At 49.2% G+C, this 16,051-nt stretch overlaps 1 protein-coding gene across 5 annotated transcripts in view; it reads right to left on the reverse strand.

Moving 5' to 3' along the window:
* Positions 1-15,142: 15,142 nt before the first annotated feature.
* Positions 15,143-16,051, reverse strand: part of PSEN2 (presenilin 2) — a 29,194-nt gene continuing 28,285 nt past the window's right edge. For all 5 annotated transcript variants that reach the window (XM_004605430.2, XM_004605429.2, XM_055147220.1 and 2 more), the window contains one exon: positions 15,143-15,875. In XM_004605430.2, the coding sequence (XP_004605487.1) occupies positions 15,720-15,875 (156 nt within the window). In that variant the 3' untranslated portion in view covers positions 15,143-15,719. The remainder of the gene's footprint in view (positions 15,876-16,051) is intronic.

Here is a 16,051-nt window from a genome sequence, read left to right on the forward strand (position 1 = left end):
TCAAGGTCTCTACCTGGTGCCCAGGGAGGTGGGAGCCTGCTGTGGCAAAGCTGGATCTGAGGCCAGAAAGGGCAAAGACGCCAGGTGGGATGGAGACTCAGAAGCAGGGACTGGTGAGCCCCAGCTCAGGGCCTCCATGATGACGTACACACGTACACACGGCTCAGGGAATGTGGGGTTCCAAGGATGGGACCTCCACTAGGGAAAGGATGGGCCAGGATGCAAAGTTGGTGCTGGGAACTGCAAAGTTCACCAGGGCAGAGAGGAGTGACCTTAAGGGCCAGGAGCTAGGAGAAGTCAGGGGCCCACCTGCCTGGGCCCCACCAGACCCCCACCCTGAGGATTGTGAGGCCTCAAAGCCCCTCAAAGCCCACAGACTCCAGTGTCTGTGACTCAGGTGGGACTACATGAAAGGGGGCCCAAGGGGCCACAGGCTCATTTGTCTCAGGCAAATGATTCACTCCACTCTGGAATTCCATATTTGGACTTATTTGGCTCCTTAAGTGCCATGCTGAATCTTGGGCCCTTCTCAATTCCCCAGGAAGCGCATCAATATCTCCAGGGTGACCCCAACCTCTGGCCCTGGCTGGCAAGGGCTTGCTCCTGGTTTTCATCTTCCGCCTCCTGAGATTGACATGGCTCCTATTGTGTGGGGCACCCAGCAAGGCCCGGGCAGAGCCAGTGTCCTGCTCTTTCCCTTCTCGGGCTACCTGCAAGAGGGAGTTGGGGTGTGTGGAGAAATCCCCCCTGAGTGGGCTGAAGGGAGAAGAGAGCATGAGTCCTCAAGGACCAACCTGGGTGGGAAGAAGGGGGCGCAAGGGCTTCAGGGAGGACCAAGACTCCCATCTGATATTCACAGATGATTTGGGAGTGGGGCAGGCCCCAAAGCTTATTCAAAAGGGGACTCTGGAGACTTGAGGGTCTCTGTGAGAGAGAGCAATCCCCCCCCCCATGTGCCCATGTCAGGAGTGACCCCAATCAGCCTCCATCTTGGATGATGAGGAGTCTCGAGCTGGGCTCCTGAGTCACTGGGGGGCATCCAGATCAGGAACCTGCACCCCAACAGTGTGTCGATCAGATGGGGAACCGAGGGCCTTCGAGTCCAGGGCGCCCCAACAGGGCTCGGCTGATGATCTACTGGCGCCTCCCAGATGGACAGGGCAGAGACCTTGGGAGCCAGGGGAAGGGATGTGGGCAGCAGGAAGGTTGGCACGGAAGAAGATAGATCCTACTGGAAACCAGGACTCTTTTCCGAGGCAGTAGCAGCACTGTGGGATGAAGCCAAGCAGCAGTCCTGTCGAATCCCGGCAGGAGGCCTGTGGTCAGGGGTCAACGCCTCTGCCGCCCCTCGAGGCCAGGATGATCTCAGGGTCTCCTGCCTTTCTTTTCGTTCTCAGCATCAGGGCCACATGCAGAGGAGACAAGGGGGAGCACGGAGAGGTGAGGTGTTGGCCTCCTTGTCTAGACACAGAGCCCTGAGGAAACGGGGTGCTCCGGGGATCTTGGGTTGGAGAGGGAGGCAGCCGGGGCCCTTCACACAACCTCTACTCGCCCATCCCAGAACTAAGTCATGGGGGGGGGGGGCACCGTGGGTCCCTGGGGCTGCCCAAATATGGACCACAGACAAAATTCAGGGACAGAAACTATCTCCCAACTTCGGAAAAGCAGTTTGGGCTTGTGGATCTCTGAGCTGCCCAGGGCGGAGTCAGCGTCCCGGGAGATAGTGCCGGGAAAGGACTTTCAATTGGTAGCTGCACTCACTGGTGCGGCCTCCTCCGAGGACCATCCGCCACTGGACCTCAGCAGCTGACTGCCGAGACGTCAGAGACTCAGACCCCGGGACTCCCTGGTGGACCCTCCGTTTTCCCGCCGCTGCTCCTTCACCCCACAGTGTCCGCTTCTGCCTTCTAGGTGGGGCCACCAGTGAGAAAGGAGCAGTGGATGCTGAGAACCTTGGCCGTTGTACCAAGGTGACGGTTTCTGCCTTCTTTCCTGATCCAGAACCTGGGCTGGGGCTGCCTGCTGCGAGGCATGAGAGGGGGAGCCCCAGGAGGGGGTCCACGAAGGTGGGAGAGGGCATGGGCTCTCCTGAGGTCATAAGGTGAGACAGTGGGGGTTGAAGGGAGAGCAGAATGCAGGGTCCTGCCCCCCTGCTCCTCTGTTGGGAGGGCCCTGTCTGGGTTTGGGTCCTGTACACTCCTGTCTACCTTCTGGCTTCCACAGCCCTCTGGGCCAGCTCCTGGATACTGTCTGCCACCATCACTACCCATGTCCATGCAGAGCCTGGACCGTGCACAGCACAAAACTCACTGCAGCCCATGGATTGTGGGTCCCGCAGCCCATGGAGAGGTCATGCCCACTCGGTTCCCTTAGGCCAGCAGTGTTTCTGTGATATAGACACGCTCCACACTGTGCCCGGGCCTCTGTGTAGACTCTCCAGGAGCAGTCACACCAGCTCCTGGGTTCCAGCCAAGGCTCCTGCGCCCCCCAGACAACCACCCCTCCATCCCCTCAGCACTTGCTACCCCTGCCTACTCCACCATTCCTCACCAGCGCCTCTGGCATCCTTTCCAAAACTCCCACTGGCCCCTCACACTCCACCTTTCCTTGCCCTGCCCCCTCAACCTCAGGAGCCAGGGCCACTGGGCCATCATGTCTCGGCTGTCCGGCTGGTCCCCACTCAGACGCAGGGAACTGGTGGCTCCACATGCTCTTTTCTCTTTCCATCTGCTGTGCCGGCCTCACCCCCAGTCCACTATACTCTCACCTTCATCCGCACCTCCTTCCTTGACATCACCCTCCTGGACACATCCCCCCTCGGCCACAGGGACCCTGCCCTCTCTATGGCCATCATCAGAGGCAGGACACAAAACCGGTCACAGTCCTGCAGGCAGCTTCCTGCCCACGGCTCTGTCCCCCTCCTCGCCCTCTCTGTGTCCCCTGACTCAGGGCCAGTGCAGGGACAACGGGATCCTCCAGGAAGAGGCACTGGAACTGGGACCTGCACAACAGGCCCTGGCAGAGTGTCAGTCCCTAACTGGCAAGGGGGCCATCCCCCACAGCTGTCCCTGGGAATCCAGGGTGCTAACAAACCCGTACCATGCTTGGAGGTTGATGGAGCACGAGCAAGGCGAGAACCGTTTCACAAGCCCACAGCACACAAAGCCACCTGGATGCCGAACCCTGAGCTGGCTGCTGCCTTGTTGCTGTACCACAACCACCGAGCACACAGAGGCCAAATGAGCCTCCTCTCGGAGTATGACTGAGGCCTCAGGGCCCCGGGGTCCCTGTGTCTGAGATAAAAATGTTTTTTCCCTCTCATTTATAATTTGGAAGCCTCCTGCTCATGGGCCCCAGGGACTAGACCCAAAGTCCCCACAAACAGGCTGGACAGTCCATGGAGAGGGCCTGAGGACACAGCCTCGTGGGCCGATGCTCAGCTACCAAGTGGGGATGGCAAGATCAACGTGGGTGTGCCCCCAAGCCCTGGCCTGGGGTGAGTGTGGTTTGGGTCCCTCGGAGCCTTTGGCTTCTGTCCCAAAATTGACCCATTCTTTGAGGCATCTCTGAAAAGCAGAAATAAGAGGCACCATACAACCTCAAAGACCCTTGGCTCCCTGGTGAAGCCTGAGCGCTGGGCTTCACCCCCATGGAACATCCCAGCCGCTAGAGAAACTCAGACTAAACTCGGTGTCTGAGGAGAAACCAGGACAGTGGATTCCTCAGATCCATGTAAATGCAGAAGCAACGGGACAACCACACAATGCTGGAGTCTGAGCACGGGGGTCCTACTGCAGGGAGGCCTGAGAGGGGACTAGGAGGGGGGAATGAGCCACAGAGGCCAGATCCTGAGAAGTTGGGGAGCTCAAGGGCAGCACAAATGCTCGGAATGGCTACCTGGATCTTCACAGGGCAAAAGCAGACTGCCTCCATGATGAGAGCTTCTCCTGGAAAGGCACCCTGAGGAAGTGACTCCTCAAATTTCCTTGTGCTCATGCACAGAAATTAGTGGGCAGTGCTATCAGGGGAGCACTGTGGACCCGGAACCCCTACCCCTCAGGCTCAAAGGCAGCTGAGGGGAGACCGTTCCTAGGAGAGAGAAGGGAAGAATGATCTTGCAGGTAGGACAGGGGGCTCTGTGCCAACCCCTAGCCCCATCCCAGTGCCTCCCTGCTCACTTTACTATCACACCCTGCTGCACCCCATGGGAGCCCCTCACAGCCCCACCTACCACATCGCTGCCTATGAGGACAAGTGTTCCAGCTTGTCTGAGAGGAACCCAGTGCCACCAGCTCAGCACCCCTCAGGGGATGGTGATCTTGGTACTTTCTACCTTCTGCCCCACATGAAGTCCAACTCTATTAGTAGACAGGTTACTTAACAGGTCACTTACATATCCTCATATAACGTTGAGGACATGGTTGACACGCTCTCAATCCTCTCCACATTGATGGAATACCCAGGGGAGAAGACCCTCAGTGCAGGAACCACAGGGTCATTCAATGCCACGCTCCAGGATGACAAATCTTGGGGGGACACTGTAGACCCCTAGGAAAGCTCTTGGGGGCCATTTAATGGAAGGCTATGAAGGGAAAGACACTAGATCTCAAACTATGGTAAAATTTTCTAGCAGACATTTGTAGTCCTGACTGTCCAAAGTTAGGTCTTCCAGCCTAGGGTGTCTGACTCTCAGGATTGCAGGAAGAGTGCAGATTCTGACTAGCTCCTAGAGGACTGAAGAGCTAGCAGGCAAAGTGGGAAAAGGCAGTGCTGCACCCCTCCACCATCAGCCCTCTGATGCCTTCACTCATTCTGCTAACAGCCCTTTGGCACCAGGAAGGGCTTGTCCACCAGCTCCCATCTTTACAGGTGCCCAGCCCCCAGGCCACCAGACTTGGACCATAGACAAGCATGAGACCCTAGCAGAGCCACTCAGAGTTCTTTCCCAGGACCTATGCACAGTGGCAGGAAGACAGTTACAGGGTTTCTGGGACAGGGATATGAGAGATTCAGAGGGTTAAATGTCACTCCCTGAGATTCTCCTTCAACATGTCTGCAGCACTTTCTCAGCTAAGTCACCTCTTCAGAGTCTTTCCCAAATACGAACCTAGTCCTATCTCCTTGTAGTTGGATTTCTGTTCCCAGGAGTCCTGACTAATAGCATGAAGTTGAGGAAGGTGAGTGGGGCCACAATTAGTCCCTGTACTCATCCTCTTCAAGAGTTTGGTATATCATATAGAGGAATCTTTTTGTTGTTGTTTGTTTTTGTCTTCTTTGTTTATTGATAAAAGTTTTTGTTTATTGATAAAGGGAGTAAGAAAAATGAGAAAGGACAATTTAATGCCAAGTAATAATAATTATAACCTCAGAGAAATGCCTGAGAGTGGATGATATTGATTGGCAAAAGAAAGCTTTCTGGGGATTATAACGATGTCGGTATCATTAGTACACAAACGTCGTGGAACATTAAAACATCATTTTAAATGATGATATATGGAGACTGCTGATAGATATAAAAGCAAGATGTTTTCAGGAAGGTCTGTGGCAGTCTGGTCAGTCAGCAGCTATTAATTTGAGTGAATTCTGCCTATATTATACACCCTCCCCTAAAAAAGTCACATCCAATCCTGAACCTCTACATTAATTTACTGTCTAACTGACCAGTAGATTTCGATTTGGTATCAAGCGTCTTTTCTGGTTTAATTTTACAAACACACAGGCTTTTCATTTGTCATTTCAGATCATGATCCCACCCAAAGCACGTTCTTGTTTTCTTTTTTTCAATTTTTTCAATTTATTTATTTTTAATTATTGAATCACCGTGAGGGTACAGTTACAGATTTATACATTTTTGTGCTCGTGTTTCCCTCATACAAAGTTTGAGAACCCATCCCTTCACCAGTGCCCATTCTCCACCACAAATAAACCCAGCATCCCTCCCAAGACCCCAATCCCATCTCCCCCCCACCCCACCCTGCCACTGTGGCAGGGTATTCCCTTTTGTTCTCTCTCTCTAATTAGTTGTTGTGGTTTGCAATAAAGGTGTTGAGTGGCCATTGTGTTCAGTCTCTAGTCTACATTCAGCACACATCACCCTCCCCCCACGTGGCCTCCAACCACATTTTACTTGGTGTTCCCTTCTCTATCTGAGTTGCCCTCTCCCCAGACTGTGAGGCCAGCTTCCAAGCCATGGAGTCAACCTCCTGGTACTTATTTCTGCTTCAAATAGAGGAATCTCTATTTGCTGAAGGGGAAAGGATCGCCCAAAACATACAATGGCCCATCATATCTCAGATGGAACCTATTGTTGCCTGTGTGGAAGTAGGATTGATGAGGCCAGGCAGCTGTGTCTGGTGCCCTAAGGTGAGGGACTCACTCTGCATCAGTGTCTCAACTGTAAACTGAGATGATCATCCCTACCTTGCAGGTTGTCTGCAAGGGTTTGAAAGAACACAGTGAGTCTGAGGATGCAACTCAGTGGTAGAACCCTTTTCTAACATGCCCTAGGCTCTTTCTATCAAGGCACCATGAGTTCAAAGAAAAGAATGAAAGAAAAAGAGAAAAGGCAGAAGTCAGGACAAGAGAGAACAGTGTGGCTTCAAGAGCCTGTTTTGCAGGAGGCATGAGTTTTAGGACCTGTGGGCCCCTCATACTGGAGCCTGAGCTTCGCACTCTGCAATCTCCCTCAAAATTCCCCCAAGGAATTGATAGTGTTTTCATACAAAATAATACAAAAATTACAAGAGTCCTGAATCTCCCTGTAGAGCCCAAGCATTTCTGAGACAATAGAAGAGAGGAGAATACATTTTCCACTGATTTTAAATTATGCTATAGAGCTGTGGTGAGAAAACCCGAGGGGTGCTTGAAGAAAGACATGTATCAGACCAGTGCATAGTACTGAGAGCCCCCAGATAAATCCTCTGAAGAATGTGCAGACTGTGGTTGACTGAGTTGCTTGGGCTGTGAAGTATAGCCAAGAAAACCTATTCAAGAAACATGCTGGGAAAACTGGATAGCCACAGGCTAAAAGAAAAATCCCCTGAACTCCAACCACATAGTGTATGTAATAATGAGTTCAAAAATTAATAACAAAGATAGTAGGGATACATCCATGGAATTCAATGGAAATATAGGCAGAACTTTTATGATACTGATTTTTAGAGGTAACCAATCATGATACTAGTGACTAAGGAGCAAAAATGAACAAAGATAACTCTATCAAACATATAACCAAAAAAAAATCAATGTTCTGAATTTCAAAAGAATCATGACTAACATTCAAGATATCATTCTTAGATGGAATACAATATTTTCTCAAAACACATCTGAACAAGGACAATTTAGAAAGTACCTTTTAACAACAAATGGTAACCCCATCCCAACACAGGGAGAGTGAGCAGACATTAGCTCAAAGAAGGCACAGAGGGTCAATGTGCACATGAGAAAATGCGCATCATGTATCATCAGGGAAACTCAAATAAAAAAGACAATTGATATCACGTCAGACCCATAAGAATGGCACACTTCCAAAGAGGGAAAAGGGGCTGGAGAGATAGTACAGGAGGCAGGGTACTTGCCTTGCAGGTTGCTGACCCATCTTCAATCCCCAGTTCCTCATAAGGATTACTCCACAGCTTAGAAGCCATCCTCACTGGGGGAAAACGCAGTTCAGTTAGAGAAGAGATCACCAAGTAAATGGTGCTAGGAGGATCCATTCAGGATGGGAGATGCACTCTGAAAGCAGACTATAGAGCGAACATGATGGCCACTTAATACCTCTATTGCAAACCACAACACCCAAAAGGAGAGAGAGAGCAAAAGGGAATACCCTGCCACAGAGGTGGGGGGAGACAGGGGGAATGGGGTGGAGATGAGGGATGTTGGGACCATTGGTGTTGGAAAATAGGCACTGGTGGAGGAATGGATACTCAACCATTGTATGACTGAAATGCAAGCATGGAAGATTGTAAGTCTGTAGCTGTATCTCATGGTGATTCACTAATAAAAATATAAGTAAAATAAATAAATTTGTTTATAATAGAGTTTCAGGCATATAATGTTCCTCCTTCGATCCTACCATCACTTAACTCCAGTTTTCCTTCCATCTCTCCCCCACTTTCCTGTCCCCACGAATACTTGACAGATAAACCTTTTAAATGTAATTGTTGAAGTTTGGGCTCCTGGATTTTAGGAGTGTCAGCTCCAGTAGTTTAAATATATACAGATACCTTATCTCTACACCACAGACAAACCAATACCCCTGTCATTTGCCCCTGTTACTTCCAGACCTCTTGCTTCCCTCCTTTGCGGTTTTCCTTCCTCGCATTTTTGTTTCTGTAATCTGGATTCTTACACCTCTTGCAGCCTCTCTTGGTTTTTGCCGTGTAGCTTAACCTTAGAAAATGTTCTCATGCCTTGTGTGTTTGATGTTGAACTAGCTCCAATTACAAATTGTGAGGAACAATGGGCTCTCTGAGAACACTCCTAGATCTTTTCATGTCAGAAGGCTCTCCCTTGGAGAACAGTCAACAGCAGGCCCTCTGGAAAGACTCTTCAAGGTTATCTGGTGGACCCTGGAAAAGGATGAGCACCTGACCATAAAGGAAGACTGTCATCCCCCATGGATTCATTAACCACTGACACTCACCCAACAGTCTCAGGACAGAACACCTCTGCTTGGGCCAGAGCAATAATATAGAGAGTAGGATGCTTGCCTTGCACACAGCTGACCTGGGTTTTATCCCCACCATCCTATCGGTTCCCCCAAGCACTGCCAGGAGTAGTCCCCAAATGCAGAGCCAGGAGTAACCCCTGAGCATTGCTGGGTGTGGCCCCAAGACAAAACAAAACCACTCTGCTCTACCCATATCTAATAAATTTTTCTTACCTATTTTCCAACTCAGCCCTACATAAATTCCTATCCTCAATCTGAGAGTAAGATGGTGATTTGGGAACCCAAGTCTGCCACCTTCTCAGGGTGTTAGTCCCTGAATAAACATTTTTCCCCTCACATCAACATCTGTCTAGGGTTACTGGCTTTTGTGTGGTGAGCACCTGATCTTGGGTTTGGTAATGAATTCACACACCTGACTTCTTGAAGTTATCTGCATGGACACTGCTTCTATGTGTGCTGACTTGATTTGGGGGCTTTAGCTGTGGATACATAAGAATGAGCTCATTCTCATTGGCCCCCTTTACTCTCTCATAAAGAGCCAGGTTCCTCTTACTATTTCTAATTAATATGATACTTCCTGGGCTGGAGCGATAGCACAGCAGGTAGGGTATTTTCCTTGCACACGGCTGACCTGGGTTCAATTCCTCTGCCCCTCTCAAAGAGCCCGGCAAACTACCGAGATTATCCCGCCCGCACAGCAGAGGCTGGCAAGCTACCCGTGGTGTATTCGATATGCCCAAAACAGTAACAAGTCTCACAATGGAGACGTAACTGGTGACCACTTAAGCAAATTAATGAGCAACGGTATGACAGTGATATAGTGATGATACTTCCTATTGTGGAGGATGAAAGACACTAGCTATGTGGACACATTCAGGATGGGGAAAACAGCACTGGAGAAGGGTTTGGATTCTCATTGCTCTCCAGGAAGTTCCCAGCTAAGGGTCCTTCTAAAGGTGTCCTATGTTGCCCTTCCATACCCCTCTCATTTCTTCTGCCTTCGCTCTGCCTTTAGAGGCCTCTTTGCCAGTTCCCTAATGCATTCAGACTTCATTCTTCCTCCCTACCATCATCAAAGCTGTCAGAAACCCCTCATCAACTTCCAGCAATCCTTCATTTTTCTAAGTAATTGAAAGAAAGGTGACAGGGACAGAAAGTGAATAAAGCTCTTGCCTTGCACACAGTTGACCTGAGTTTAATCTCCAGTTCCGTCTGTGGTCCCCTAAGGAACAATAGAAGAGATCTCTGAGCAAAGAACCAGGAATCAGCCTTGAACACCGCTGGGTGTGACCAAAAGAAAAAAAAGAAAAGAGAAAGGTGGCAATTTGCAGGTTATTTCTTCTCACCAGATGACCCCATGTTTCTGCCCTCACCATTCACCTCATTTGAAAAACACCCTCCTCATGAATGAATCACAAACTACAAGAGTTTCTGTACTGGGAGCATTTCTGCATTGGTACTCTCAATCCTTACGGACTGTGCTGTAGCCCCACACCTATCGAATAGGGGCCCTGGATTTCCATTACCGTCTTCCTGATGGTGAGCTGTGGGCAGGCATTCTGTAACACCAGAGGTAGAGTTTCCTAGTCCATGGCTATGGTGATGGCTAGTCTTTTGCCATCATGCTGGTCTTCCTTGCTTCTGGAGGGAGAGGAGGAGGTATTTGAATCCAGGGTTGGTGCTTGATCTGAATTATGGGGTAGTAAAATAATTTACCAGGAGAGCAGGACAGTTTAGGCAGAGCAAAGTGAGTTTATTGAAAGAGAGTCCACTGGCCAAACTGACACAGCAGAGGCCTCTAGAGAGGCCCATTTAGCACAGTCTAGGGGAGTCTTTTAGAACTGCTAAGAGGAGAAGTTTCTGCTTTCTAATTGATTAGTTTGTCCACGGAGAGGGTGATAGGAGACCCATACCCAATTTTGGGGACAAAGTAAATTATATATAAAATATGCTAAGCCAATAACACTTTTAAAAAGATAAGAAATACATATAATAGTTTGGATCAACTATGAAATGGTCTGAATCAATCATATAAAGATAAAAAAAGATGTACATAAACTAATTTAAGCTTGTCCCAGAAGGGAGTAGTGTGGCCAATTCTAGGAATTTGGGTGCCAGATGTATAGTATGAATCTTTCTGGGCAAATTGGTAAGGCAGAGGTGCCTAGTCTGGTTCTAGGAACTGTGGGGCAGAATGGAGCAATTGTGGGACCTCTAGACCCTCCTATCATCTTAGCAAGGGGAGTCTCAATCTGTCAGGTCTTTGAAATGGTGGCTTAAACTAGGCATCATTTTAGAGGGTTCTTGCTAGACCACCTTAATCCCTGTGACTGTCTCCCAGGTTCCATGTCCATTTCTATGTTCTTCAGGATGTTAGCTTGTGGTGTAGACAAGTGGTTTTCAATAGCTGGTCCTCAAACAAATGATGGCCCACAGAAATTTCTTGCTGGTGTATGTATAGTTATTGTCTTTTAACACCAGACAATGGAAGAATATCATTGTTGCCTTAACTTACCTCGATGGCCACTTGGTGAGAGCTATATAGGGCTCTGAAGGGCTATCTTTGAACAAAGGGCTCAGACAGGGAGATGAGGAGAGAGGTGGAGGGAATGTGTCCCACTGTGTACAGGTGGGGCTGAGAGCAGAACTGGCCGTCATGCCGAGTATTTGGGAGAATAAAGGACATTGCTCATTCAGAAACATCCCCTTACTATGTTGTTGGTAAGTTGGTAAGTTACCTAAGTGTTTTAGGCTTCATCAGTGAATTGTCCCTTTTCTTCTATCCAGAGAAGCTTACAGTGTTCTAAAAACATCCCTAATCCCCTGAGTTTATCTTTAACCTTTCCTTTGTTTTATCTCATTGTCACAATTCCCCAACAACGAGGACCAAGCTGGTTGCTGATTAGTTGCCATTTATTCAATCTCTCGTCTCTCCCAGCTCTCTCCAACAACCCCCCTCTCTCTATATATATATGTATATATATGTATATATATATATATACACACACACATATATAAATATATAACTGCGTAATTCTTTCTTCCCACTGTATTCGTCTCCTCTCTCTCTGCTGTCTCTCTGCTGACGGTTAGTCTCTCAATCAATCCATTTCTTCAATCATCAATCCCCTTCTCTCAACAATCCCCCTCAATCTATCTAATCTCTTCAACCATTCCTCAATTCCCCCTTTATTCCCACAGCCACTCTAGTTATCCTCTCACCACACCTCCCCAACCACGCCTCCCTATGGGAAGCATGATCAAACACATTTTTCCAGACTTCTCGACCACCTGCAGCCCATGAGGGCAAAACAGCCTTAAGGTGTGTTTCTCTTTTTTACAGACTTGCAACTTCATTAGCATCTTTAATTCTCTTAATATCTACCATTCTGTATGGACACAGTAATAAAACACTTTTAGGCTTGTAGGGTGACTCTCCTGGGGACATCTCACCACAGACTCAGACTAAAGTGCTTAGGCCGGATCAATCATTCCTAACCCCAGCAGGGTCCAAACCTAGTTAGTACTTTTGGTTCATGACAGAATGTGTCCATGACCATGCTCTTAACTTACAGTTAAGCATTAGGGCACTTTGGCCAGGCCCATTTCGATGCCAGCGTAGCTCATAGCTCACCGCTTGCCCAGGGTCCATCTAGTCCCTCGTCAGGACCCTGCTTTTGGGGATCTGGGAAGTAAGAGCAACTGAGGCTTAAGTCAAGATAGCAGATGTCCGGAAGGTAAATTATCTGGAGTCAATCAACTCCCAAGCCACAGGCTTGTCTTTTTAACTGTCTTCCTGTATCCATACAAAAAGCAACTGTTCTGAAGTAATAACCCTGCAAAGGACATTAAGGAGACAAGAAAGACAATATTTACAAGTCAAGAGTCTGATCAGGAGACAAAGGCAATTGACAGGCTAGGGAGCAACCAACAAACACAAGCTTCCAGTGGCCAGGGAGGAAGGGCAAACCAACCATTATCCTACACACAGTGTCTGCTTAAGCCACCTGGTGAGTCACAGGCAACGTGCACGTGCCCACAGAATGGAGACTCCACAGCTGACTCACCATTTGGGGGAACCTCGGCCTCTCTGGGCAGTTTTCCCAAGTCTGCAGGGTAGGAGGGCCTGAGTTTGCTCAGCAAATAATGCTGGGGCAATTGGTCACAGACACGGATGCCAGATTGGATTCCTACAGCACTTTTTAAATGCTGATAAGTATAATATTCTTAAAATTATATGAACTATTATTACATTTTTTCAAATCAAATTACTGATAGTTAAAAAGCTTTCATGATTTTCAGTCATACAATGATCAAACACCTGTGCCTCCACCAGTGCACATCTTCCACCACCAATGTCCACAGTATTCCTCCCGCCATCCCCACCTCATCCCACCCGTTGCCTCTGTGGCAGACACCTTCCTTCTTACTCTCGCTCTACTTTTGAGCATCATGGTTTGCAATACAGACACTGAGGGGCCATCATGTCTGGTCCTTTATCTGCTTTCAGCACACATCTCCCATCCCAAATGATCCCTCCATCCAACCATCATTGACTCAGTGATCCCTACTCTCTCCCAGCAGCCTTTTCCAACAGCTCATGAGGGAGGTTTCCTACCATGGAGCAATCTTCCCAGCCCTTGTCTCTACTGTCCCTGGGTGTTAGTCTCATATTCTGTTATTTAATATTCCATAAATGAGTGTAGTCATTCTATGTCTGTCCCTCTCTGACTCATTTCACTTAGCATACTTGCCACGTTCATCCATTTATAAGCAAATTTCATGACTTCACCTAACAAGCCGACAGCTTGTATTACACACAAAAACTTTCACCTGCATTCCAAAGTTAGCATTTTAGAAAACCTCAAAACTGAAAAGAATCTTTTGTTCTTTATCTTTTTATTTTTGGGCAATGTCGGGAATGGAATTCAAGGCCTGCCATGGGCAAAGCAAGTACTCCACCACAGCCATATTCCTGGCTCAGAAGGATCTCTTATTAAAGATTAAAAAAATAAATCGAAGGCATAAATCATAAAGGTGAAACACTGATATTCTCACATATTTAAGTTGCTTTGGTTCACAGGACTTTAGGGTAGGTAGGGGTCGGAGGCAAGGAGGGTCTCCCAAGCAGTAAAGCAGTGTTCAGGGAATCCAGGCTTGTCTCAGTGACACCCAAGCTAGTTCTGTGGGCTGGACTCATTCTGTGCTCCGGTGGAGGCGTGGTGCTGCTCTGACTTGTGGAGAGGGGAGGGGAGGGGAGGGGAGGGGAGGGGAGGGGAGGGGAGGGGAGGGGAGGGGACGATCAGGGCTACACCTGGCTGTGCCTGGGGGTGGTCACACAATACTCGAGATTGAATTCAAGGTCCAGCATATACAAAGAAGACCCTTTCAAAGAGCGCCCTCCTTGCCAAGTTGAACGAGCTAGTCCCAGGTTTCCTTCGGCTTTAACCTCCTGAGAGATTTTGTCACTAGAGAGCAGCCCTAATTCCCCTAAAATATTCCCTCCTTGACTTTTTGTGACTGATGCCCTCACCTTGGCTGACGGTCCATCAGATTGCAAAAGTTGGCACCTAGGAATTAGTCACCCTGTATTTTCCTTGTCCACAAACAGTAACAGGACAAAGAAAGTGCCCTTCACGCCTCCCATCAGAACGCATCTCCTTCCTCTGCTCTGAGCACAGCCAGTTTCTCAGCACTCATGATTTCTGAAGTAGAGGCATCAGAGTGAATGTGTGCAGATATCGGGGAAATGGTGAGATTAGCTGAGAAAGGTAATGTCCAAATGGAGTTTTGGCCACTGGGACAGGTGTGGGGGAAGACAGCCTGAGGGCGCTTAACACAGGCTTCTCACCCCTGTGAACCACCATCCTGCCACTTAACCACGGAGCCACCGCCAAGACTGGCACTTTGGGATCATCTCAGGAGAGCCTTCCGCCCGCAGCACACCCAGGCTAGCCTCCCTTTTACATGTTTTTCTTCTGGGGCAGGAGTGTTGGGGCCACACTCAGGGCTATCTGCTGGCTAGAGAGGGCCTAAAGCAGCGTTTGCGCTTCTTACACCTGCAGGCCAGCACCTGTCCAGCACTCTGGTCCACGGACTGGCAGTTGTAACCAAGAGGGAGACCTGTGGTGTCCAATCTCTGCATTTACAGACTTGCACCGCTCTGTGGACCCTGTTGAGGACCCTGACTAGCCTGCAAGAGGAATAAGCCTGTGAACCAGATGGGGCTTTCAGCTGGTCCATGCGTATCTGTCTACTGCATGGCTGAAGGAGGGTCCCTGTGGCCTCTCCTTGGTACACCATGGCTTTGGGAACCAAAAGAAATGACTGCAGAGAGGCAGGGCAACTAAGCCTCTCTCTCTCATAACCAGGTGAATGTCTTCCTTCTGATGCCAGAGGACATTACAAAAAAGGGACCCAGGTTACAGGGAGAGGGGTCAACACCCACACACAGACCAAATACCAGCATTCCACCAGGATTCATCTATTTATTGATATTAATAGTAAGCCACTTTCCAGCAGTAACTACTGGTACAAGAATAAGACTGTTTCTTAAGGTAATAAAATAATGAAGACATCATAGACAAAGCATTGGGAATATTCCTTGCAGAGAAAATTGGCTTTTCTTCTCCGGCCACAGTGACCGGTGCCAAGTGCCATCGGGCATGATCGCCTGGTCTCGAAAAGGCACGCAGGTTCCCTCAGCTCAGCCCTGGGAGTGTCCCAGGCTCTGAAGCAGGTGCAGGCAGCCTTCACACCCTTCCCTGCGCCAACTCTCCTCCTTCTTCGGGTCCACTTCCTGCGTCCTGTCGCTGAAGCCACCGCTCCTGAAGGGTGAGCCATGCTCTGGGGACAGGACAACTAGCACCAAAAAGCTGGTTCTTCCTCTTCTCGAAGTAAACACGATGCTTTTTGAATTCTCCTTTATTTATTTTCTTAAGGAAAGAAAAGTCTCAAAAATATATGGATATGGCACTAGAGTGTAAAACTATACAACTGCATTCAGTTAACATCTCCTAACTTACAGCCCTCGGTGCCCGCTCCCTCAGATGTAGAGCTGGTGGGAGGCCAAGGTGTCCATGAACGGGCGCACCAGGTTGTCTGTGGAGAAGTAGAAGACGAGCCCGAAGGTGATGGAGATGGGAAGTGCAGGCAGCGCCTTCTTGAACACGGCGAGCAGGAGCAGGGTCAGGCACAAACCCTGTGGGGCAGGAAGGGGAGGCGGAAGGGGCCCCGGGTGAGGACGGGGAAGGGAGGCACTTCGGGACAGCCTCACCCCCAGGCTCAGGACTGCTCAAGGACGTGTGGGCCACCAGCCGTGGGCAGCCCGGGCCCCTGGAGGGCAGGGCTTCTACCCGGACACCCGGCATGCTGACA

Source organism: Sorex araneus, chromosome 9, assembly GCF_027595985.1.
Source record: "Sorex araneus isolate mSorAra2 chromosome 9, mSorAra2.pri, whole genome shotgun sequence".
NCBI classification, from domain to species: domain Eukaryota; kingdom Metazoa; phylum Chordata; class Mammalia; order Eulipotyphla; family Soricidae; genus Sorex; species Sorex araneus.